The 25102-nt window shown below is 33.0% G+C and overlaps 1 protein-coding gene and 1 long non-coding RNA gene across 2 annotated transcripts in view; one reads left to right on the top strand and one right to left on the bottom strand.

Moving 5' to 3' along the window:
- LOC123709512 overlaps nt 1–2211 on the top strand; it is a 50333-nt gene extending 48122 nt beyond the window's left edge. Inside the window, exon 15 of the mRNA XM_045660904.1 lies at nt 1429–2211. Within this exon, the coding sequence (XP_045516860.1) occupies nt 1429–1551 (123 nt within the window). The 3' untranslated portion in view covers nt 1552–2211. The remainder of the gene's footprint in view (nt 1–1428) is intronic.
- A 14970-nt stretch (nt 2212–17181) lies between these two features.
- Nucleotides 17182–18135, bottom strand: LOC123710163. Its single transcript, XR_006753800.1, has 3 exons — nt 17899–18135; nt 17445–17588; nt 17182–17217 (listed from the first exon to the last, which is right to left on the bottom strand). It is a non-coding gene; the product is annotated as an uncharacterized LOC123710163 (long non-coding RNA).
- Between the last annotated feature and the right edge of the window lie 6967 nt (nt 18136–25102).

Here is a 25102-nt window from a genome sequence, read left to right as displayed (position 1 = left end):
TTAAAAAGTAAAAGAAGCACTATAAGTGTTTAATCTAGTGAAACTAAAATCGTGTAGGATCTTAATTATGAGTAAGTGAAAGTGTGTTAGTTTTTGGAACTTTATAATATAAACTTAATGAAAAAAAATCAATCGCTTAAATCCTATATGTCTTTCAGACAATTCGATCTAGCATAGTCTAGTTACAATACAATAGATATATGGAAAAGGCAATGAAAAAATCTAAACCTTCATACTTCAGAAATAGCAGACATTTAGCAGTAATAGCAGCAGAAAGAGTTCTCTAATGGAAGGCGCGAGAGTTCCCAACAGACCCGACGAGTTTCTCCGTAATCGAGCTGGCGATCGTTTTTTCCGTTTTGTTTTGTTTTTGGCAATTCTTAATTGTCAAAAACATGCGTGTACGGATATGTATGGTTTTTCATGGCAACGATATTTGAAGCTTACCATAACTGGCTAGGAACATAACCATAATAACAGAAATGGTACTATCCTTGTTTAAAGTTATCTTCCTTGACAATTGAATGATTCATTTAATTTAGAATAAAGGGTTTTGATATAGTTTCTTCCCTGCATAACATGTGCCTGCATATTTTGTACACATTTAGTTAAGAATCTCAGAATAAGAATAAAAAATTAAAATAATTATTTCCCAAGGTCGTTATATCTTCACCTTTCGAACCGGTTCAACAGTTTACGCGTAAACGATAACAAAAAACACATCACACGCAGTCCTAACGATTAAATACATTCCTAACAATTACGTAGATAATTAATTAGTCGAAAAAAGAGTCAAAATTTTTATATTTAACACCATTATAGTCTTTAATTAATAATTTAAGGGTAACTTAGCGATTTAAGTTCATCTATTCATAAACTAAACTGTACAGTATTGGCCTAGCGTTCGACTCTAATCCCTGAGGTCGTTGATTCGATCCTAAGCTGTGCACCAATGGACTTTATTTCTATGTACGCATTTAAATGCGTTGTTGCATGTTAACATTCGCTGAGGAAAACATCGTGAGGAAACCGGCTTACCTTAGACCCAAAAAGTCGACGAGCGTCAGGCAGAGAAGGCTGATCACCTTCTTGCCTATTAGATTAACAAATGATCATGAAACAAATACAGAAATCTGCCCAGACCTAAAAAGGTTAAGGCGCCATTGATTATTATATATATTCATAAGCTGAAAAATAACTTTAATCCTATCTTAAATTAATGGTTATATTTTGTCGTACAGTTGCTTTAAAAATAATGTGTGGAAACCTCTGTGACAAACAACAAACAGAAACGCGATCCAAATTGGATCGTTATATTTTTTAATGTTTTGGTGTTATTATTGTTTATAACTATATCGTGAAAACGCTTTAAATTAACTATGGTGTAAATAGTGTTTTTATAATAAAATAAGTTGTTAATGTTCTCAGGGAAAGGGCGTAATGGAGACGTTTTGGCTCTTAGGAAAGAAAGATGAGAAGATAGAAAGCCCCAAGTGTGTACGATTACAGGATTACGACCAAAATGTTTTAGAACTTTTAATAAGGTCTTAAAGACTAGTTAAGCAACCCTAGTTTTTATTTTCTATGTGCTCAATAAACACTTGCTCTCAAGCTAAAGGATCAAGCCAAATATCGTGAGGATATCAACATGTCTCTGACCCAAAAATCGACACGTGTCAGGCACAGAAGGCTGCTCACCCACCTGCAATGAAACGGATGTAACTTTGGCCAAGGCCCATATAGCGCCACTGAAGTATTATTTTTAATAAGGTCTACCACAAAAGACACTGAAGTTTAATAGTTACTTCAAATCGATAAATATGAATTGTCTGATCAAAACAGTTTCATCATAATTCGTTTTCTAGTCAAAGCTGTATCAAGTATTTTTTTTTCTACAAAGACGTTCACAAAAGAGAGTGCGACTTTACATGAATTACAATTTAGCCTGTACAATAATTTTGGCTGATAAGTAATATTATGTTGACTTAATTTTCTACAATACTAGTGAATACATTAAACTACGGTAATGCTCATTAACAGTCTTAGAGTTCTGTAATGTTTTGACGCTATATTCTTGTGTCCGAGATACCGCATTTCCATTTATATTCACTATACTAGGTTTATTTATCTTTACGCATTTTGTTCCTGTTGTATCATAAAGTTAGATTGCCTTAGTTTTCATATGGTTCACATGTCAGATAATTAAAGGAAAAGTGGCTACTAGGTCCTTGGTTGAGCGAGGCTACGTTCGAGTTGCTAAGTACTTGGAATATGTAGAGGTCCAAAACTGGACACAAGCCCATTTTAGATATGAAAAATACTAGAGAAATCTATATTAATGATGACAATGCCAGATAATTTTCGCTAATTATTTTTCTCTAAATAATTATAAAGACTTGACTTGGTGTTTTAAATAGTACTTTGTAACCACAATCAAAATTAAGTAGTAGATGTTTTTAGCTATACAGCCTGTATTTGGTGTCTTTTGAGCGAGGGCCAGTATTTTTAAATTGTCTGAAAGTATCTCAATTCTACTCTTGTTTTCAATAAATCCAATTGAACGTTTTATTTGTTTTATTAATCAGAATTAAAACTATTTTGTATTAAATATTTTTTATCCATTTTCATTTGACCTGAATATTGATGATCAACGCACATAGCGTTCTTGAAGATTTTGCGTGGGGTAAAGACTTTACTGAGGTGTCTTATGTTTTTAAGAAAGATTCATTTACAATTTCATCACAGGACATCGAAGTGGCATACTATATCGTGGGACTGTGAACCAATACTATAGAAAAAGCATCGCGACTTTTACGAGATTTTTGTCAACTGTCACGTGTCAAACGTTATTCTCATTTTGATAGCTCGGACGTATGAACAATTTGTAGATGTATGATTTTTTAATTCCATAAAAAATTGAATTATATGGCGTTGAGGTATTAACCGACTTATAATGGTCAATGTAACAGAAATATATATCACTTTCATTAGGGTAGGTAACGTTGCTTACGTTACGTTGCCGCAAGTTGTAGATGACTATAGGCGGTAAGAGCTAAACTCGTTCGCATGTTTGTTAAGGCCATGGGCCATAGATGAGTATATCACCTTAAAGGCAACCAATGTGCCTGTAAGCTTCCTAGTTTGACAGTGAACGCAGAGATCACATCAAATTGCACATTACCACAATGTACGACATGCCGTCGTATTGATAAAATTCATTAGTGTGGGATTTCCCATTCATAATTATTGAGCGAGATCAAGTATTAGTATTAAGTATGTTAATTACTTATATGTTTATTAAAAACTAACCTCCAAGTACATCTCATTCGAATTCTTCGCGAATATAATAAAATAATCGCTACTTACGCAGAGCCTAACATATTCGGTAGTAAAAAAAGCATTGTTAAATGCCTCATCCTCTGTTTTACTTGTAATTTTAATATAAAATAATTTTCTAAATATCTAAACAGTATAATTTTAAATTGGAAGTGTACAATGTTAATTTTTGTTTACAAAAGGTAGATTGTAAAACATATTGTAAATGTAGAATTATATATTATGTGTTGAACTTTAATTAATAAATAATGGTGGATGGTGTTGGTGGGAATCGCTGATGGAGTAAGGTCAGTATTGCCTAGAAAAAACCATCTACTGTGTTATGTAGACATCCACGTCCTAGTCGTCCACCCTGGGACCTGCTTCAGCCACGCTTTCGCGTACCCACTACCTAGAGCTGCAAATGAGCTGAGGATGACAAAAGGCGAATATTCTGCGCCTTAAAACAGAATCCACTCACTAGGGAGGTAGCCCGTATAAAACCAAGCTTGTCTGGAAGCTCTAAAATGGCAGCCCTGATTAATCTAGTTTAATATCTGGTGAATAAGATGTGATTTACAAACTCTTAAAAACAATTCTAATTTTGACGAAATAATAAAAGTTTCATTTTTTATTTATTTATTGTATTATAATTATTAATTATAACAATAACACGTAATATATACACAAAATAATGCCTATCACATAATTTTATACATAGCGAGGCTAAATAATATTTAAGCTTTTAGCTTTAGCAGCTATTGGTAACATATCACAAAAGATTCCAACGAAAATTTTGACTTTCCTGGTTTTACCAGACAAGTCCAAACTCGGACAAAGCGTTGCCAGCCTTTTGAGAATTGGTACAATCAGGACCCTAAGTTGAATTGCTTCGGAAATACTGCAGTGGGCAGTTGGTTTTACATAGTGGTGGTGCGCGGCAAAAACTGCCTTTTAATTAAAACTATTTTAGGCGTCGTCGTGTCGTAATGATAAACAATAAATATTCAATAAATTAAATTAGTTCTAGATGAAGCATAATAATTTGACTAGAAACAGATTGATGAGAAGTTCGACATTATCTGTAAAAAAAAAATTATTTGTTAGTGTTTGCAAAAAAAAAATTGTTTTGAAAGCTGTTTAGTCCCGTAACGTGTGTTGCGTGGAGCAAATTTTATCCATCTGCCTAACAACTGGAAACAAAATTGTTTCGATCATATTCAACAGTTATTCCAATAAAATATAAGTTTAATAGACCCACAATTTCTTACTTCTCCTAAACTAAAGAAAAATACGAAATAAAACATCAACTGCTCACCTAAAGTTTGGTGCAACTCATCCCTAATCTCCTATAACCTTTGGCACATCTTCCTAGAAGAATACCCGATCTCTTCTTTCTTAAAAGCTTCTTTGTATCCGATTTCTCAAGAATCAATTTTAAATCTCTATACTTTTTCAACTTCTCCAATAAATCCAATTTCACAAACCCATCATCTTGTAATGTATCTCTATGTAAAGGTTCCGATTTCATTTTACGAAGACTTAAGTCTACACTATCTATATTTCTATGGATCACTTTCACACTACTCGATTCAATCGAACCGATGTTCCGCGATTGAACGATCGCAAAGCAGGTGAATAACAGAACACACGTCTTCATTGTGACAGTTAAGAATTCGTCTGGAGCAACTTCAACATGAGTTGAATATTTAAGTCATTTATGAGTCAGTATTTGTCGTAATAGTGACGTAACGAAAACCCGTAGCTCTAACGCACCGTTATTTTACCTTATTTATATGAAAAGTCTCATGCGTCTGGGAAAATAATAGAACTAGACTTTGATCTTTAGGATACGTAGGTGATCTTTCATTAAATGTAAAGTTATTGTTCATAAACGAAAATTAATTCCTATAAGAGTCTTTCAGTTGGCCCCAGTATCAACGAAAATCAAAATGTGTAGCGCGTATGTCAAAAACTTGTAGTCACGTGATACAAAAATATAAAAGTAGAGAAATATAAAAAAATATATACACATACATAGGATGGTGAACATAGATTGGTGTAGGCGACACAAAAAAAATAACAACGAGTCAATAAGTTTCGACTCAAGCCTCTAATAAATAGTAAGTAGAGATCGGTGCCTTAAAAAAATATAATTGCTAGGAACATAGATTAGTGTAGGCGACACAAAAAATATAACAACGAGTCAATAAATTTCGACTCAAGCCTCTATTCGCCTCTAATAAATACGCTTAACTAGAGTCATATAAATATGATATCTTATAGCAATGTGGCATAATTAGACCCGAGTATAATAATTGTGATGTCGGACTAGTAGAAGACACAGAACAGTCGAAGCAAAATTTAAAATTAATAAAATCGATTTAAATTGAACAGAAAAAGTGCTAATAAATAAAATACTGTCTCTAATTCCTTAAAATCAGATCCGATTACTAATTTGTGTCTGATAGATATGTATATATTTTAATGAATTAACTGCATACACATAGTCGTTGCTGTGAAATGCTGTAGTGAATCCATATTAAAACGGCCATACACTTGTAGTTGTAATTGTCATTCAATTCAGTTCGGTAGCTAGCAATGCAAATGCATAGAAGTTTTGTGTATACTTACTGCTGAAGAGATAATTTTTACTGTAGTGGCTCTCCAATGAATACTTGAAGAATAATACTGCGGCGTTTTTTGTTGTGTTTCTCTCTTTTGCGGGGCATACTCGGCCTATTACAGATGCTGCATTTAGGAGGTTAGTTAAGGAGCAATCCTAATTCAGACACTACTATAAGGGCGCTACATTCCTCATTAGTAGTAGACTCGAAACCAGCTGCGTCATATGGTCCCCTTGCGAAAAGTATTATAAGGTAATGGTGAAAAGAAGTTCCTTAGAACGTTAAATAAAATAAAGTACAACTTTTGTTATTACCTTTACCCTACAAAGTTCTTGATGGGAATTTTATATTATCACCGCTAACTTTTTTGCTCTGTATTTGACTCGTACTGTCCAGCATCAACAAGCTGCCATTCCCCGCTTCCTTAAAAGTTTTTTAGATCCTTCGCCGGAGTGCGTCCTATTTGTGAAGCGTAAGGCGGTAATATACTATTATTTAAAAATGTACTCAGAAAATATTAATATTTAGCAAAAGACTTTCTGGTAATTTTATAATTTTTTTAATTGTATAATGTTATATATTTTTCGTTAAAATTAGGCCATACATAAGCTGTTTATAAATAAATGTCAATATCATGGGTACACTGGGCGACTATAATCCCTGAGGTCGTAATTTGGAACCTCGAATTTGCACCAATGGCTTTTCTATGTGCGTATTGAATCCTCGTACGGCGAAGGAACGCATACCAACACCCAACGTGTCAGGCACAGAATTATAAAAAAAAAATTGATTACGAAATAGATTCAATAAATATAAACGGTTGCATCGCCATTCATTTTCAATTTTTTTTACGATTATTTTGGATAGTATTTTCCGGTACATTAATTACATCTCGAACTCTTCATTGCAGCAGTCTCTTCTCGTGACCAAGGCCGCAGATCCGAAAACATCAACTGCTAGGCTTTGCCATTTAGATCTGGAGTAAGTCGAATGTGATAAATTTGAACATTCTTCAAAATGGTTTTATGGTTAGAGTGGAATTATGCTTGTAAGCAAAAGTAAAAATAAAGTTTTATTTTTCACAAACAATTATTTATTATTATTATGTTTAAAATCATATATATATAATATTATATAATAATTGTCAACTATTAAGACTACTGCGACCAAAACGTAATATTAACAAGTCGTAGAGTTTTAAATCAACAATACAAAAATAATACCAAAAAGCTGGAATTATCCTGGTTTTACAATAAATCTGCCTTAAACTAAAGTGAGTATTTTCTTTCGTAGTAAAAAATACTAAAAAGTAATTAAAATCACACAGATTTTTATCACAACGTTCATAACACACTGGTTATCAATTGATCAATGTACACTTGATGGAACAGGTACTACATAAGAACAGAAATAAAAAAACTAAAAAGCAATTTGAACTCGTAACCGCTAATGAGGAAAGCAAACGAGGAAATGAAATGTCCATTTGATGTCCATATTGCAGAAAAATATATTTAATTAAATAACAATAATAATTACTATGTTATGAACACATCTCCAGTAATGACTACTCAATAAATATTAAATAAATAAATTATTTAAGATAGTTCTAGCAGAGGCGTGATAGTATGACTAGAAAAAGGTTGATGATCCATCATTGTCTGGAAAGAAATAATAAATACTTGGTTAGTGATTTGAAGAGAACGCTTCTATAATTTAAAAGAAGTTGGATGTTATCAAGATTATATATTTCAAAATATAAATAGAATTTATAAATATAAATAGCATATTTTAAAAACATAACTGCCCCAGTTAAATGTTTTGTCTCATTTATTTCTATACAATTGCAAACTTTTAATTAGTATTCCTAATATGTGATGCATAGAATATGTTTTTAAGTTAAGAGAGAATGAAAAAAAACTAAATCAAAAATAGATAATTACTATAATTGGAGTGGGCGAAAATTTTAAATTTAAAAGTTGCGCTATACGCGTAAAGCTTACAAATTGACTACTCAATAAATTCGACATCAATTAATGATAAAGGTAATTAAATCATGAAGTGTAGCAGTGTAGTGTAGCAGTAAACAATAAAATACTTACTTCATACAAAAAGGTCCTATTCTTTTGTGTCCTTTTGCACATAGCCCAACACGCACACATTCCCTCTTCCTTCGTAAAAGCTTCTTTGTATCCGATTTCTCAAGAATCAATTTTAAATCTCTATACTTTCTCATCTTCTCCAATAAATCCGATTTCACAAACCCATCATCAACTTTATGTAAAGGTTCTTTATCTTTAATTTCTTGGAGACTTGGGTCTAAACTATCTATCTTTGTATGGATCACTTTCACACTACTCGATTCAATCGAACCGATGTTCCGCGATTGAACGATCGCAAAGCAGGTGAAAAACAGAACACACGTCTTCATTGTGAGCGCTTAAAACTCGTCTGAACGTTCCTTTCCATGGCTAGAATATTTAAGCGATTTATGCGCCTGTATTTGTCATAATACTGACGTAATGAAAATCCGCATCTCTAACGCATCGTTAAATTACCTTATTTGGATAGGACCACAACAGTAAAAGTAGTCTCTGTCATAGTGGTCAAACGCCAAACAAAATCATACATACATACATTTAATCCTAAACACGATAATACGAATGATTTTTAAATAAAAAATAATAATATTTTTTTGAAGAAACGGGCAGGAAGCTGGTCATGGACTCTCTTAATGGTAGAGGGCTCACGACTGCATTGCCTGCCTTTTAAATATTGTAACAAACAGTATGAAATTAAGATTATTATAAACGATAGTTACATTGGAAACATGCGCTGAAATGGAAATAGCAAACTAATTATACACTTATCTATGCATATTAGTATTTTATCCTCCATATTTTAACAGCTACACTGTGTAACTGTGACGTGATGAAATCATAATTAAATATAATTGTCTCTAATTTATTATTAATTTTAACCATTATTTTAAAATTTAGCTTAATTAAATCTATAATATTTTTATTATTTTAGAAGTCCTAAGTCAGTTTAATATTATAACAAGGTTCTTACAGGACTTATTGTTTTTTAATAATAATTTTACCATTTTAGAGCCTCTTAGGTGAGTTAAATATTTTTATAAAGTTTATTTTTTTTACAGAATTAATTTATTATTAATTTTAACCATTATTTTATACTAACCTTAATTAAATCTATAATATTTTATTTTTAGAAGTTACAAGTCTCTTTAATATTATAACAAAGTTCTTACAGAAGTAATTTATTTATATTTTTGTGTATAATAATAATTTTACCATTTTTAGAGGTTTTTAGGCGAGGTGAATATTTTTATAGTTTTCTGTTAATATTAATTGTTATAATTTTTATTTTAAATTTTATAAAATAATAAGGATAATAAGCTACTTTAAACAGTAAGTAGTTTTCACCATTTTTAGGATTTCAAGGTCAGATTAATATCAAATTATGACTATGTTAGACGAAAATTACATTGAAACATAATACAGTATAGTTTCAAGTATATATTCCCTTAAATCCTTAAATCTATAAGTGAGTTCGTATTAAAAGAATACTATAAAGTAATTAAAGTCACAGATTTTTATCACCACCTTTTAACACCATGTTAAATAACACACTGGTTATTAATTGGTCAATGAAAAAAATTATGAAAAAGGTACTACGTAACAACATAAATAAAAAACGAAAAAGCCTTTTTAACTTGTAATCGCTAATGAGGAAAGCAAACGAGGAAATGAAATGCCCATTTTATGTCCATCTTGCAAAAATATATATTTAATAAAATAACAATAATAATTACTGTTCTGAACACATTTCCAGTAATGACTACTCAATAAATATTAAATAAATTAAGATAGTTCTAGCTGAGGCGTGATAGTATGACTAGAAGAAGGTTGATGAGGTATCCATCCTTGTCTGGAAATAAATAATAAAAATTTGGTTAGTGATTTGAAGAGAACGCTTCTATAATTATAAGGGGGGGGGGGGGTGTCATCACTATTATATATTTAGCTCATTAATTGCACACGTTTAATTAGTATTACTAATATGTGGTGCATAAAGTATGTTTAAAAGAACCATTTCATCAGATACTATATAATGTTGCGTGCATACAAATTGCGTAAACAAAAAAAATTAGAGCATTTAATAATAAAAGTAGTTAAATCGTTAACTAGATTTTGGCTTTATCTAATTTATGACTAGCTTAACTTCCGATATCTAAGAATAAAATACTCACTCAAGGTTAACACATATTGTAAATCCATTACCAATACTGATTAATGTCTCTCCCAGTGCACAGTTTTCACAAGTTTTAATCGCTCTCTTCCTTCGTAAAAGCTTCTTGGTATCCGATTTCTCAAGAATCACTTTTAAATCCATATACTTTCTCATCTTCTCCAATAAATCCGATTTCACAAACGCATCATCAACTTTATGTAAAGGTTCTGATTTCATTTCTTGGAGACTTAAGTCTACACTATCTATATTTCTATGGATCACTTTCACACTACTCGATTCAATCGAACCGATGTTTCGCGATTGAACGATCGCAAAGCAGGTGAATAACAGAACACACGTCTTCATTGCGAGCGCTTAAAACTCGTCTGAGCAGTCGTTTCTATGGCTAGAATATTTAAGCGATTTATGTGTTTGTATTTGTCATAATACTGACGTAATGAAAATCCACAGCTCTAACGAATCATTAAATTACCTTATTCGGATAGAGGTCCACAACAGTGGGTATATCGTATTAGTAAAAGTAGTCTCTGTCATAGTGGTCAAACGCCAAACAAAATCTAAATCTAAGGTGAAAATGGGTATTCAACAGAATACATTATTTATTTAGCTTTGTTTAGTTTAGTACGCAATTTTAAATCTGCCCTCGATTTAATCCTAAACACGATAATACGAATGATTTTTAAATAAAAAATAATAATATTTTTTTGTAGAAACGGGCAGGAAGCTGGTCATGGACTCTCTTAATGGTAGAGGGCTCACGAGTGCATTGCCTGCCTTTTAAATATTGTAACAAACAGTATGAAATTAGGATTATTATAAACGATAGTTACATTGGAAACATGCGCTGAAATGGAAATAGCAAACTAATTATACACTTATCTATGCATATTAGTATTTTATCCTCCATATTTTAATAGCTACACTGTGTAACTGTGACGTGATGAAATCATAATTAAATATAATTGTCTCATAAAATGTGTAGATATTGGAATTATAAGTTAAGCCCCTAAATTTTAACCTAGCTCATTAAAGAACTTGGGACAGTAATTATCAAACCTGATAGATAGTTTTTAAAACAAACAATTTAGAAAACTTGTCCTATTTGTAAGGACTTTCCTTAAGTAAAGTACATATGTGAGTAGTCAAGTAGTCAACTTTAATAAATAATGAAAGTATACTTATAACATTATGGGCCATAAAACGGTTTTGGTTTTTCAGGGTTTGGCCCGCTTATGTCTCAAGTAAGTTGAATGTGATAAATTGCGTAAACAAAAAAAATTAGAGCATTTAATAATAAAAGTAGTTAAATCGTTAACTAGATTTTGGCTTTATCTAATTTATGACTAGCTTAACTTCCGATATCTAAGAATAAAATACTCACTCAAGGTTAACACATATTGTAAATCCATTACCAATACTGATTAATGTCTCTCCCAGTGCACAGTTTTCACAAGTTTTAATCGCTCTCTTCCTTCGTAAAAGCTTCTTGGTATCCGATTTCTCAAGAATCACTTTTAAATCCATATACTTTCTCATCTTCTCCAATAAATCCGATTTCACAAACGCATCATCAACTTTATGTAAAGGTTCTGATTTCATTTCTTGGAGACTTAAGTCTACACTATCTATATTTCTATGGATCACTTTCACACTACTCGATTCAATCGAACCGATGTTTCGCGATTGAACGATCGCAAAGCAGGTGAATAACAGAACACACGTCTTCATTGCGAGCGCTTAAAACTCGTCTGAGCAGTCGTTTCTATGGCTAGAATATTTAAGCGATTTATGTGTTTGTATTTGTCATAATACTGACGTAATGAAAATCCACAGCTCTAACGAATCATTAAATTACCTTATTCGGATAGAGGTCCACAACAGTGGGTATATCGTATTAGTAAAAGTAGTCTCTGTCATAGTGGTCAAACGCCAAACAAAATCTAAATCTAAGGTGAAAATGGGTATTCAACAGAATACATTATTTATTTAGCTTTGTTTAGTTTAGTACGCAATTTTAAATCTGCCCTCGATTTAATCCTAAACACGATAATACGAATGATTTTTAAATAAAAAATAATAATATTTTTTTGTAGAAACGGGCAGGAAGCTGGTCATGGACTCTCTTAATGGTAGAGGGCTCACGAGTGCATTGCCTGCCTTTTAAATATTGTAACAAACAGTATGAAATTAGGATTATTATAAACGATAGTTACATTGGAAACATGCGCTGAAATGGAAATAGCAAACTAATTATACACTTATCTATGCATATTAGTATTTTATACACAATATTTTAATAGCTACACTGTGTAACTGTGACGTGATGAAATCATAATTAAATATAATTGTCTCATAAAATGTGTAGATATTGGAATTATAAGTTAAGCCCCTAAATTTTAACCTAGCTCATTAAAGAACTTGGGACAGTAATTATCAAACCTGATAGATAGTTTTTAAAACAAACAATTTAGAAAACTTGTCCTATTTGTAAGGACTTTCCTTAAGTAAAGTACATATGTGAGTAGTCAAGTAGTCAACTTTAATAAATAATGAAAGTATACTTATAACATTATGGGCCATAAAACGGTTTTGGTTTTTCAGGGTTTGGCCCGCTTATGTCTCAAGTAAGTTGAATGTGATAAATTTGAAAATTATTGAAATTTTCTTATGTAGTAATAGTGCAAATTGACGACTTGTATTGTTAGTCACGTCCGCACCTTGGTTTACGATTTTGTTTTAATGTTACCCTCACCACACTGCTTTAATGTAAAAAAACACACATTGCTTGCTTTTTGAACTTGTTTCATGTACAACACTTTCGAACAAACTTGTAAAGTATACCGTTTAATTATTGTATATTAATATCAGTTTATTATGAGTCATATAGTGCACACTTGTAATTTGTTTCGTCAAAAAATATATCACAAACTAGGGATAGAACAGTGTCTACTAAAGGTGACAAGTAAGGTAAGAACTAAAGGTACATTAATCACAGCAAGAATATTTTGTGGAAATGGTCTACTTGACATCTATAATTTGTTCAAATAATAATAAAAATCCAAATCCATGTCTATGATGATCTGACTATACCAAATAGAAAAATCACTAACAAAAATTCACGAACACGAACTACGGCAAGAGTGCCTTCCTTCCTAATTTGCTTTTATTGGACTATAACAGTTTTATCACTAACACCGCAGATAAATCATCCGTAATTTGCAATGGATAGCCTTCAATTCTTCGTAATCAATTTTGTTTTTGGGACGTCCACGTTTTGGCAGATCAAAATTTCTAGAACGAAAACGTTGCAACCAAAAATGCAGTTTTCTTTTGCAACACCGCTGCCATACACATCATTAATCCTTCAAGCCGTTTCTGCAGCACTGATGTAGAGGTGGTGAGGTGAGGTGGGGTGGACTCAATTTTCGCACTTAGACGCGTAGTCGGTCCGTTGTTCGTAAAAGCCTCAAACTCCTTCCAGAAGCACAGACCTCACTGTTCCGAGGATTTTTGTATGTTGATTAGCCACAGCTTCGCATTCCAGGACTACCTGGGTACTACTACTGATTCGTCTGCGCTGAAACAGCCTCTGCACAGGGGGCTGTCTGTCGCGCCTAGGACGAAAAGATGTTTATTAAGGAGACAATGGCCCGTAATTGTCCCTATCATTGTTTTGAGATTGGTTCTGTTCAGGTTTAGAAGTCGCTTAGTAAGTTGCGGGTTCACAGCCGGCAGAACCATTTTGGACTGTTTGCAATCTACACTTCGCGACCATCGTTGATTCTGGAGTTCAGCGGATCTCTGGCGAATCCAGGTTCGAACTAGCGGGAAGGGCAAGGGGAGGAGCGGATGCGGGCCAGCAGGCATCATACCAGAGCTCTTCTCGCAAGCTCGTCGGCAGCATCATTGCCAAGAGAGCCACTGTGTCTCTTTATGGTAAGGTAACCTGTAAGGTAACTCTATTTGTTAGAGCTATTGCCTCCAGTGCTTCGTGACACTCCAGTATTAATTTACTGTTTGTGTTTTCGATACCGAGCGCTATCAGCACGGATGCACTGTCGGATATGAGCTTAATGCAAAAGTCATTAACTCCCATCCGCTGTACGGCTCTGGCTGCTTCGGTTAGAGCGACACATTCACATTGGAAAATTGTGCTTTGTGTGCCCAGAGGTAGGTGTATGTTGATGTTGAGATCAAAGAAGAAAATACCAGCGCTTGAGCCACATCCTGTTTTTGAACCATCAGTGTATATACGTAGCTCATTCAGGGGCGACTGATCCTGCTCCTCTTCTCTCAGTTGTGTAAGATATTTCTTGTTGAATATTAGTTGGTTAGTGATTCTGTCACATGGCGCAGCTATAAGAGGTTGGTACTCTATTGCCCTGTTGAGAATCACTGTGTGTGAACTGTAGTGGTTTTTTCCCCATAGATCCAATACCATAAGCCTGATGGCCGCTGGGGCTGCCTCCTGCTGTATGTGTAGGTCCAGAGGTAAGATTTGCAGGGCTATCTCCATTGTTGCGGTCGGAGTTGTTCCCATACAACCGCTAGCAGCGGACAAGGCAAGCCTTTGGAAGCGTCCCAGTTTCGTGATCGCCGTTTGAAGTTCAGATATTGGCCACCAAACCAGGGCTCCGTAGGCCAGCATTGGCCTGATTATGGCAGTGTATAGCCATAATGTTATTTTAGGCGATAGGCCCCATTTCACGCCTAGCATATTTTTGCATTGATAGAAGGCGATCGTTGCTTTGTTTAGTTTGTGTTCTAGGTGTTTGTTCCAGAGCAGTTTACTGTCCAGAATCACACCTAGTAGTTTATTTTTTTTGAGTTTGAGTTCAGTGTTGAAGAGTTTTGGAAGCCTGTATGGTCCCAGAACCCTCCGGTTTGTAAAGAGTATTAACTCTATTTTTGATGGGTTGACAGATAGCTCGTGCTTGTTGCACCATATCTCAATTACTTTGAAAGCCCATCCCATGAGATCACATAGGGAGCTTTCAAAGCTCCCCGATATTAAGATAGCTATGTCGTCCGCATATCCCACTGTGCCATGAGAGATTGCCAGCGTTGAGTTCTGTGATAAGCTCGTTAACTACGAGGTTTCACAGTAGCGTCGATAGGACACCACCTTGTGGAAAGCCTCTGCTGACAATACCCCGTGTTGTGGAATTAACAGTGAACTGTATAGCTCGTTGTTTTAGGATGTTGTTTATCCACCCTATCAGGGTTGATGATACTCCACATGTAACGAGTGCTCTGGTTATTTCATCCTTATTTTACTACTTCTATTACTACTCTTATTCTTCCATTTTCGACGAAGTTCCTGCGGCAATATCCTGGGACAAGTGGTAGAGGTGGCGTTTAATCGCTAAGCCAAGCGAATCCACTCATCGTTTTTTAATGTATTGCTAGTGGCGTTGATGGCTTTCTTATTAATTGTTTTACTTTTTTGTATTTGGTTAAGTAAAAACGTGCATTGCCAAACCAAACCACACATTTATTTACAAAATAGAGGCCACAAAGCTTCATGAGTTCATGAAGCCAAGAGTTGACATTGTCAGTTGTCATAAAAATGAAACGTTCGACCGTTCCGTATTAAAATCATATTACCACAAAAAAAAACCATAAATTAACATATTTATTAATATAAATAGAGTGTTTAAACGTTATTATTATTAGAGTACAATCAAAAATATTTGTTACTATAGATACATAGTCCTACTGATTTTATTTCATTCCAAAAACAGCAACCTTTCAGTATGCTTGAACAAACATATTGCATTTAACGAAACGCGGTCGAGAGGGAAGGATCACGCAAAAGATTGCGTGCAATCTATCGTCGAATAAAAAATCGGGTATCAAATGTGTCATATTGGCATGCAGATAGGAGATCGATTTTTCGATATGAATTCAAGATTGCCTATAATCTTAGATTGAGGATACATTATTAATTTTGGGCGTGCCCGCTATTTTCTAAAATCTAAATATAAGTGCGGTTTGCTTAAGTACAAATTAACATAATATTATAAATTATACAACTATAATCTCTGTCATAATGGATGTTGAAACCGTAAGTATTTGGTTTATTTTATTTGCATGACGCTGATTTCCCGCGTTTGAGTGTTTTGTCATATTAATGTTATATAAATGTGTTTTATTAGGTAAAAGGTCGACCTCTGTCTAAGAAGCAATGCACGTTTTAACATAACCTAATACAAGAAAGTAAAACAATTAATAAGAAAGCCACCAACGCCACTAGCTATAAATGAAAAAACGATGAGTGGATTCGCTTGGCGCAGCGACTAAACGCCACCGCTACCACTTGTCCCAGGATATTGCCGCAGCAACTTCGTCTTCGTCTAAAATGAAAGAATTTAAAGAAGAATGCTCGTAAGAGAAGTAGCAAAGGAAAAAAAAATGAAATATAGCAATAGCAGAATATTATATGCCTAAACAAAAATTAATAGACTAATTTAATAAATGTAAATTTTAAAAACAAACATTTAATATTAAGAAATAAAGAACTTAGAACTAATGAAAAACTAGTCTTAGCTAGAAATGTTTTAATTAAAAATAGAAAAGTTAAGGAAGTAATTGGTTGTAGAGAATATTATTAATTAGCATAGTATAGTTTACTATTTTATAGGTTTTGGTTTACATATTAGTGATATATAAGAATATAATGAAATAAATTTTATATTATGTTATGTTTTTATTTCTTATTAATAATATTTCATTACATTACATGGTTATAATAAATAATAATTTAATTTTATAGGTAGATTAACTACATAACTTATTAAGATTTTAACTGAGTTTCTTTTCTTATTTTATATATACAAAAGGACATTTAAATACAACATGTTTGTTTCTGCTAGAATTATATTAATTTTCCCAAAATAATAATGAATAAGGCTTGTTCTTTCAGTTATGTCTTGATTTCCTTCATTAACTTCTTCACTTGAAATTGTATCAAGTGTTGGAACTAAAACTTCTGCCGGTATATCTACAAATTATAAACCTTACAAATATTTTGCATAACAGCTGTGGCAATATTAATAGCTTGAACTTTAGCTAGTGATAAATACAATGTTAAAGCGACATTTCCATACTCCAAATATTCTGAAAAAGACAAATATTTTAACCTTATATCATGTTTCATTTGGGACACATATCTTGCAACTTTTTGACATAGCATAGTTATTAATACTTTAAATTATACTATATATTTACCTCTCTATAGTATTCCTATTCTTAATGTGTACTTCATCATATCTCTGGTCAGCCAGAGAAATGGTGTTAATAAATATGGTATATTTGAGCAAGCACTATTAACAACCATCCAGTGATTTCTCAGTAGACCTGTATGATATTAAGCTATAAACAAATATACCTGTTAATTTAGTTGGCACATTTATCAAGATCTACCTTCTTATGAATCAATTTGAAATAACTTGTAGAACTGAGTTTTCAAAAATTGTTGCATCATGAGCGGCACCAGGCCATGGGGCACAACATTAATAAATTTTATTTCTGCATCACACACAGCCTGTACATTTAAAGAGAAATATCCTTTCCAATCACGATATTATTGACCAATTACGTCACCTAAGAAAATAATGCTGCTTATTATTATAACAACTTCATACTATAATGTACAATGTTAAATAATATATAAACTACTTACATGATGATTGAATTCGTAAATGAGTGCAATCAATGGCAACAATTCTAGGAAATCCAGCAATTTCATGTAATTTTTCTGTAATCTGTTGGTGTATAAAAACATACTCGTAAGCTAGCTTATCAATTGCAGATGATATATCACCAACAACTTCACTATCCCAATCGGGTAATTGCATTAAAACTTCCAAATCACTATCACGAGAACTGGAGGACGACGAAAATGAACACATTTTACTAATGAATATGAAGTTGGATGATCGTAATACCGATCCATAACCCATAACCCAACAAATTTCTCCGATAGCTATCCGGAATTGATTTGGCCAATCTGAGCAACTGTCAAAATAGACATATAGGTTATTGGCATGTGTAAACACTAATTTTCATACAGAGGGCAATCTTTAATCTCTGATCGGTCCTCTGAAGGATTGGTTGAAAAAATAGATTGGTAACTCAATCTATGATATGAATATTGGCATGCTTTTCTGTAGAAATGGATTGAATTGTCGATCTAAGTAGGCTAAAATTGGATTGAGATTGAATATTAGTTTTGGCCGTTAAAGAGCATGTAAGTCCAGACAATGTTAGAATTATTACAAGAGTGGAAGATGGTATTTGGAAAATAAGACGTGGCTTAAATGGTGATGGTCAGGCACGTGACAAGAGCAAGTCGTGAGAAATGGCCGTGATTCTACTGAATAGCAGCATCGAGATCCAAGAAGAAAAAGAGGTTGTTAAGTCAACATTGAATGGGAATGGAAAAACCACGGTGAACGTGTATGGATTAGAGCTTCCTGGGATAGAAATAAGTGGCGAGAGCTAGAAGAGGCCTAAGTGTCCTCCAGGACCCACTGTAGACCACAAATTTTGTATGAGGTCTATAGTTTATTTAAAAGTATGGTTATATGTTAAACTATTGTAGGTTACAGAAATAAAATAATTGTTATGTTTAAAATAATATATTATCAACTATCAAGACCACTATGTAATGTTAACAAGGCGTAGAGTCTGCAATCAACAATAATTATTAATCTTTAAGCAAATAAGTATTGTTGATTGTTTACATTAGCTATTTACTAAGGATTAAAGATAATCACAAAAAAATGTAATTATTCCATTTACCACATAATAAATACTTTCAAAAACTTACAATGTATTGGCAGGACTTAACTTACTATATGAGAGTATTTTCTTTTGAATAAATATTAAAAAATTAACTATAAAGTAATTAAAATCACAGATTTTTATCACGACCTTTCAACACAACGTAAATCACACACAATTATCAATTAGACAATCACGTTACAATTTTATAGATTTATTTACACTTGAGACAAGTAAAATAAAAAGTATAAAAGTTTTCTCAACTAGTAAAGCCGCTAATGTCTTTCAAGCAACTCAAAATAATTATTTATACATAACAATGACGAAATGCTAAAACGATTAACTACAACTTAAAAGATATATAATTAATCGATGATATAGAATTATTAATGAATTGTCTTTTTTAGCATCTTAAACAAATAAAATAAATATAATTAAATAACAATATAAACTAGTATGTTATGAACACATCTCCAGTAATGACTACTCAATAAATATTAAATAAATAAATTAATTAAGATAGTTCTAGCAGAGGCGTGATAGTATGACTAGAAAAAGTTTGATAATCCATCATTGTCTGGAAAGAAATAATAAATAATTGGTTAGTGATTTGAAGAGAACGCTTCTATAATTTAAAAGAAGTTGTTGTTATCAATATTATATATTTCAAAATATAAATAGCATATTTTAAAAACATAACTGCCCCAGTTAAATGTTTTGTCTCATTTATTTCTATACAATTGCAAACGTTTAATTAGTATTACTAATATGTGATGCATAGACTATGTTTTTAAGTTTAAAGAGAATGAAGAAAAACTAAATCAAAAATAGATAATTACTATAATTGGAGTGAGCGAAAATTTTAAATTTAAAAGTTGCGCTATACGCGTAAAGCTTACAAATTGACTACTCAATAAATTCGAGATGAATTAATGATAAAAGTAATTAAATCATGAAGTTTAACAGTAAACAATAAAATACCTACTTAATTTTTTTTACAAGAAGGTCCCATTCTTTTGTATCCTCTTGCACATCGCCCAACAACCATACCTGCCCTCTTCCTTCGTAAAAGCTTCTTGGTATCCGATTTCTCAAGAATCACTTTTAAATCTCTATACTTTCTCATCTTCTCCAATAAATGCAATTTCACAAACCCATCATCAACTTTATGTACAGGTTCTGATTTAATTTCTTGGAGACTTGGGTCTAAACTATCTATCTTTGTATGGATCACTTTCATACTACTAGATTCAATCGAACCGATGTTCCGCGATTGAACGATCGCAAAGCAGGTGAATAACACAACACACGTCTTCATTGTGAGCGTTAAGAACTCGTCTGGAGGAACATCAATATGACTTGAATATTTAAGTCATTTATGAGTCAGTATTTGTCGTAATACTGACGTAACGAGAATCCGTAGCTCTAACTCTCCGTTAATTTACCTTGTTTTATATATATATATATAATAGTAAGACTAGATTATTGTCTTAAATGAAAACACCTACGTTTCAGCTTAATATATAAATGTAAAGTAAAGCTCGCCCCTTTTTTAATAAAAAAGCAAGTCAATTTGTGTCATGTAGAAATCATAAAGTAAAAGACAGTTGACATGTCAAAAGAAAGAGATTGCCCACAACACAGGAAATCTGAGTGTCGAGGCTGATGCACTTTATTTTACCAGAATTTTCTGTATATTGCGTATAATAAAGTTTATATTTTCTTTATTTCTTTAATTGTACCACATAATTTGTGTAGATATTACGGATATAAGGCCAACAATCTTAACCTAGCTCATAATGGAACTTGGCATAGTAAATACAAAGGCGATGGTTCCTAAAACTAAAAACTTAGATAGCTTGTCCTATTTGTGAGCACTTTCCTTAATAAAAGTACATATGTGAGTAAGTCGGTAATTTAACGGGAATCCCTTATTAGTAATGATAAGGTAAATTACCCTTTGGCACAAAAACAACCGTTTACAACAATTCATTCATAGTTGTTAAAGAGTTTTCAAACATGTCAAACTTTAATGTCTAAAAGAAAACACACGCCTAGAATATATAAACGCATGTATAGGAAGGTTATCATCAGAATTTTTCATTCGTTTTATTAATAACTGGATGACGAAGGAAGACGATGGAAGTTCACCGGAACTTCGTACCACCTGAATATTTCTGTGACAAATCTATATAAAAAGTTTTTAAATCAGACCAAAAATATCAGACCTCATACCTACAGCTATGAAACACACATTTCAGAAGGCGTTTAAATGTGAGTTTTAATTTCACAGGAACGGTGTTCATTGGAAAATGCAATGTTTCGTTTTAGTATTTTTGTTTAAACCTTCCGTGAACTTCCACAAATATTTCAAGACTATAATTAGCCAAATCGCTCCAGCCATTCTCGAATTTTGATATATAGAACATAACCGACATCCATGTTATTTATTCTACATGACCGAGTCGTTAAATTCAACTGATTAAATTGTATATTATCCCAATATCGCGAATTTATTTCTGGATTTGTAAAGTACGAGAAACGAAATACTAGCTTTATACTTGTTTAGTTAAATTTAACGAAAAGCGGTTCGAATTGTCGACTAATCCTTCGCCGAGTGGCTTTGCCGTTGCCTAGAGATGTAGGGTCATTGTGCATCTTTTACCGCATTTACCATAGAGAGTGTTCAGAGAAGTTGTTAGGATTAATACCTGCAGCTGAGTTTCATTATCGGAAGTCGAAGCAGAATACCAAATTCCACCCGTATCACCTCGACATCCGCCTGTCCACAACTGAGCATTTTTTAAGGCAGTTTTTGACTTAGGGCTTGAATTTTTAAAAGGCCGGAAACGCACGCGAGCCCTCTGGCATTGAGAGTGTCCATGGGCGGCGGTACTTAACATCAGATGAACCTCCTCCTGTTGTATAAAAATAATAATTGATAAATTTGAAATAAACACAAGACCCGCGATTGATTGAAATGATGATTAACTTAAACGTAAGAGGATTCTTTGTAGACAAAAATAATAAGAAAAAATAAGAGTTTTAAATTTAATAATGTATCTAGTTTCTCACGATTATTTAAATGCTGGTTTAAGACATTGTTGGGAAAAACCGTAACTAGTATGCGTGCGCGGCACGCGCATACGTTTTTGCGACATCTGTGTTTCCCTGAAATTGAATCATTGAAAGTCATCTCATTGGAATTATATTATTTTATTTTATTTAACTCTTACTTAATATTATGACACCGAAAATGTAATGTTAACACGTTTTTGATAAAACAGTAGTTTATGGAATGTTTGTGTGAAATTTTACTTGGATAAGCTTGTACATTTTTGTTTATACATATTATTATTAGTATATATATATTTTTTTAATGGATTTTTTTCTTTAGGGTTAACTTTATTTTAGTTATATGTAGTTATTGTTCCATGTTAATTTGTTCTTTTTTGTTTTAGTTATGCGCTTCTGTACTTTCACCCTCTGTAGGTGTTCCTTTTTTTATTGTTCCATTAAGGGTTGGAAGAAATCTTTTGTTAGCGATAAGGCCGCCCGTTGCCTAATTACTTATGTAACCTATTTTTTTGTATAAGGTAACGAAAGTTAAGTCCATCCAAATCATTTATTCCAATAAGACCACCTAAAATGGCACATTTCAACGTTTAATAAAACTTCTCAGAACATATCGATAATATTAGGTCCTTACATATGAAATTGTCGTTTTGTATGGGAGGAACAAAAAGTCGAATATTTTTAAATATAATATATAATATTTAATTAATCAAAGTATGAACCATTGTTTTCTATGCACTTTTGCCATCTCATAGGTAGTTCATTGATCCCTTTACTAAAAAAAACAGTCGGACGGGAATCAATCAAATCTGTGAAGGCGATTTGGACTGCCCCATCAGAGTTAAATTTTTTCCCTTGCAAGAAGTTGTCCAAATTTCGAAAAAAATGGTAATCTGTTGGAGCAAGGTCCGGGGAGTACGGAGGATGTCTTAGACATTCCAATTAAAGTTCTACTAATTTGGTAGCCGTCTGTTGTGTAGTGAGTGGTCTAGCGTTGTCGTGAATTATCAGTGGCGTGGAGCGATTGACCAGCCTAGGTTGTTTAGCCGCTAGCTTTTCCATCATGATTTGCAATTGCTGACAATAGACATCAGTCGTAATAGTCTGGCCAGATTTGAGAAAACTGCAATTAACAATACCGGCACTAGTCCACCAAACGCTTACAAGTAACTTTTTTGGGGTTAATTTTCGCTTGGGGCAGGATTTGGCTGGCTGGCCAGGATCCAACCATTGACCACCCACCGCTGAGCTCTTCCGATTGTCGTAAAGAATCCATTTTTCATCACAGGTAATGATTCGGTTTAAAATACCTTCATTATTGTGGCGGTTCAGTAATGTAACGCAACAGTCGAAGCGCGTTTGCCGGTTTGCCGTCAGTCAATTCGTGAGGTACCCACCTTTCAAGGTTTTTAATCTTCCCAATTTGCTTCAAGTGAATTAAAACAGTTTTATCAACACCGCAGCCTGCAGCTAACTCGGACGTAGTTTGCGATAGATCCGCTTCCACAATAGCCTTCAATACTTCATTATCAACTTGGGTCTCAGGCCGTCCACGGGGCTTGTTCTTCGTGTTTGAAATTTCCAGAACGAAAACGTTGGAACCAAAAACGAACTGTGTTTTCTTTTGCAACATGATCGCCATACACATCATTCACCATTCGAGTCGTTTCCGCAGCACTAGTGCCACGGTGGAACTCGTACTCGTAAATTATGCGATACTTTAAGTTTTCCATTTTGTAAAATGAGTGACGCAAACAGAAAAAGCAGAAGAAAAAACGAATGAATGACGGTCATCGAAGTACAAATATATGAGTAAATAGCTGTACAAATTTGAATTTGGAATTCCTTACCAAAGAGATTAAAGAGATTAAAGTGGCCAGTACGAAATACGCCAATTTCATATGTAAGGACCTAATATAACAGAGAAAGCATATAAACAACTTGGCTTCGACAAACGTGTATGCAAATCTTTCAATAATGAGTAGCTGTAGGAATACTTTAATAAAATAAAATAAAGATGATTCTAGTTGCCCCTACCAAAAGGTAGTTTCGTGTGGAGAAGAATGAGAAATAAACTTCATACTTACACTTGACTTCAACTTACTCTTTTAAAATAGTTCTTACAATATATTGTATACATTAGTTATATAATTATATGTGAAGACAATGTACTCCTAGAATAAAACTACTTACTTAGGCACATTTCTGACAAATTAAGCAATGCAGCGCATAGGTCAACAATTGTAATGTTAGTATACTTCTTCCATACATGTATTGAAACCGTAGAATATATATATACATTAAAGATCAAAAAATCAATAAAACAGTGTGTGCGATAAAAATAAAATAATTACAGTTTGTAGTATTATAAAATAAAATAAAAAATAACAAAATGTGGAAAATTTAGATCACCAACCAATTTCATTTGGTCAAGATGTAACTTTAGACATGTGTGTTTAAAAACAAATGCAGATCTCGATCTCGACTCTCTCATCCAACTCTTAACCGCTGCAAGTGATACTTAACTCGTTCTATTTTTGGCATATCGAGCCAATCATTATATTCAACACGTTTTCCTTAAACCAGTTTAACACGTGGGTTTATATCCCAACGGTGCTCGGTTTTACCGAACAAATTATATTTGCATACATGTCAAGATTATGTATTCTATAATTTGTTACTAACAGTCATTCCTGCTTTGCGATCTTTGCAAAAACCAATGCCATCATGGACGCTGATTATTTGAAAACACTGAATTAATTAATGCTAAATTGAGAATGATATAAACCGTGTTTTACAGAGGAATCAAGTAAAAGACCTCATAATATAACTTAAATTTCTTAATTTTTATTTTTTTATATTAGCCATGGGTTTGTGTATCAAACTTGTAACATCATATTTTTTTCTTTATATCAGGTGTTAAACGGGTAGGAGCTGATGTTAAGTGATACCCATGGACACTTACATTGCCAGACGGCTCACAAGTGCATTGCCGGCTTTTATGAGTCTAGTTTCTCATTAAGCTC

Source organism: Pieris brassicae, chromosome 5 (assembly GCF_905147105.1).
Source record: "Pieris brassicae chromosome 5, ilPieBrab1.1, whole genome shotgun sequence".
Classification (NCBI taxonomy): Eukaryota; Metazoa; Arthropoda; class Insecta; order Lepidoptera; family Pieridae; genus Pieris; species Pieris brassicae.
Note: the sequence above shows the minus strand (reverse complement) of the source record. Positions and strands in the feature narration are given on the sequence as shown.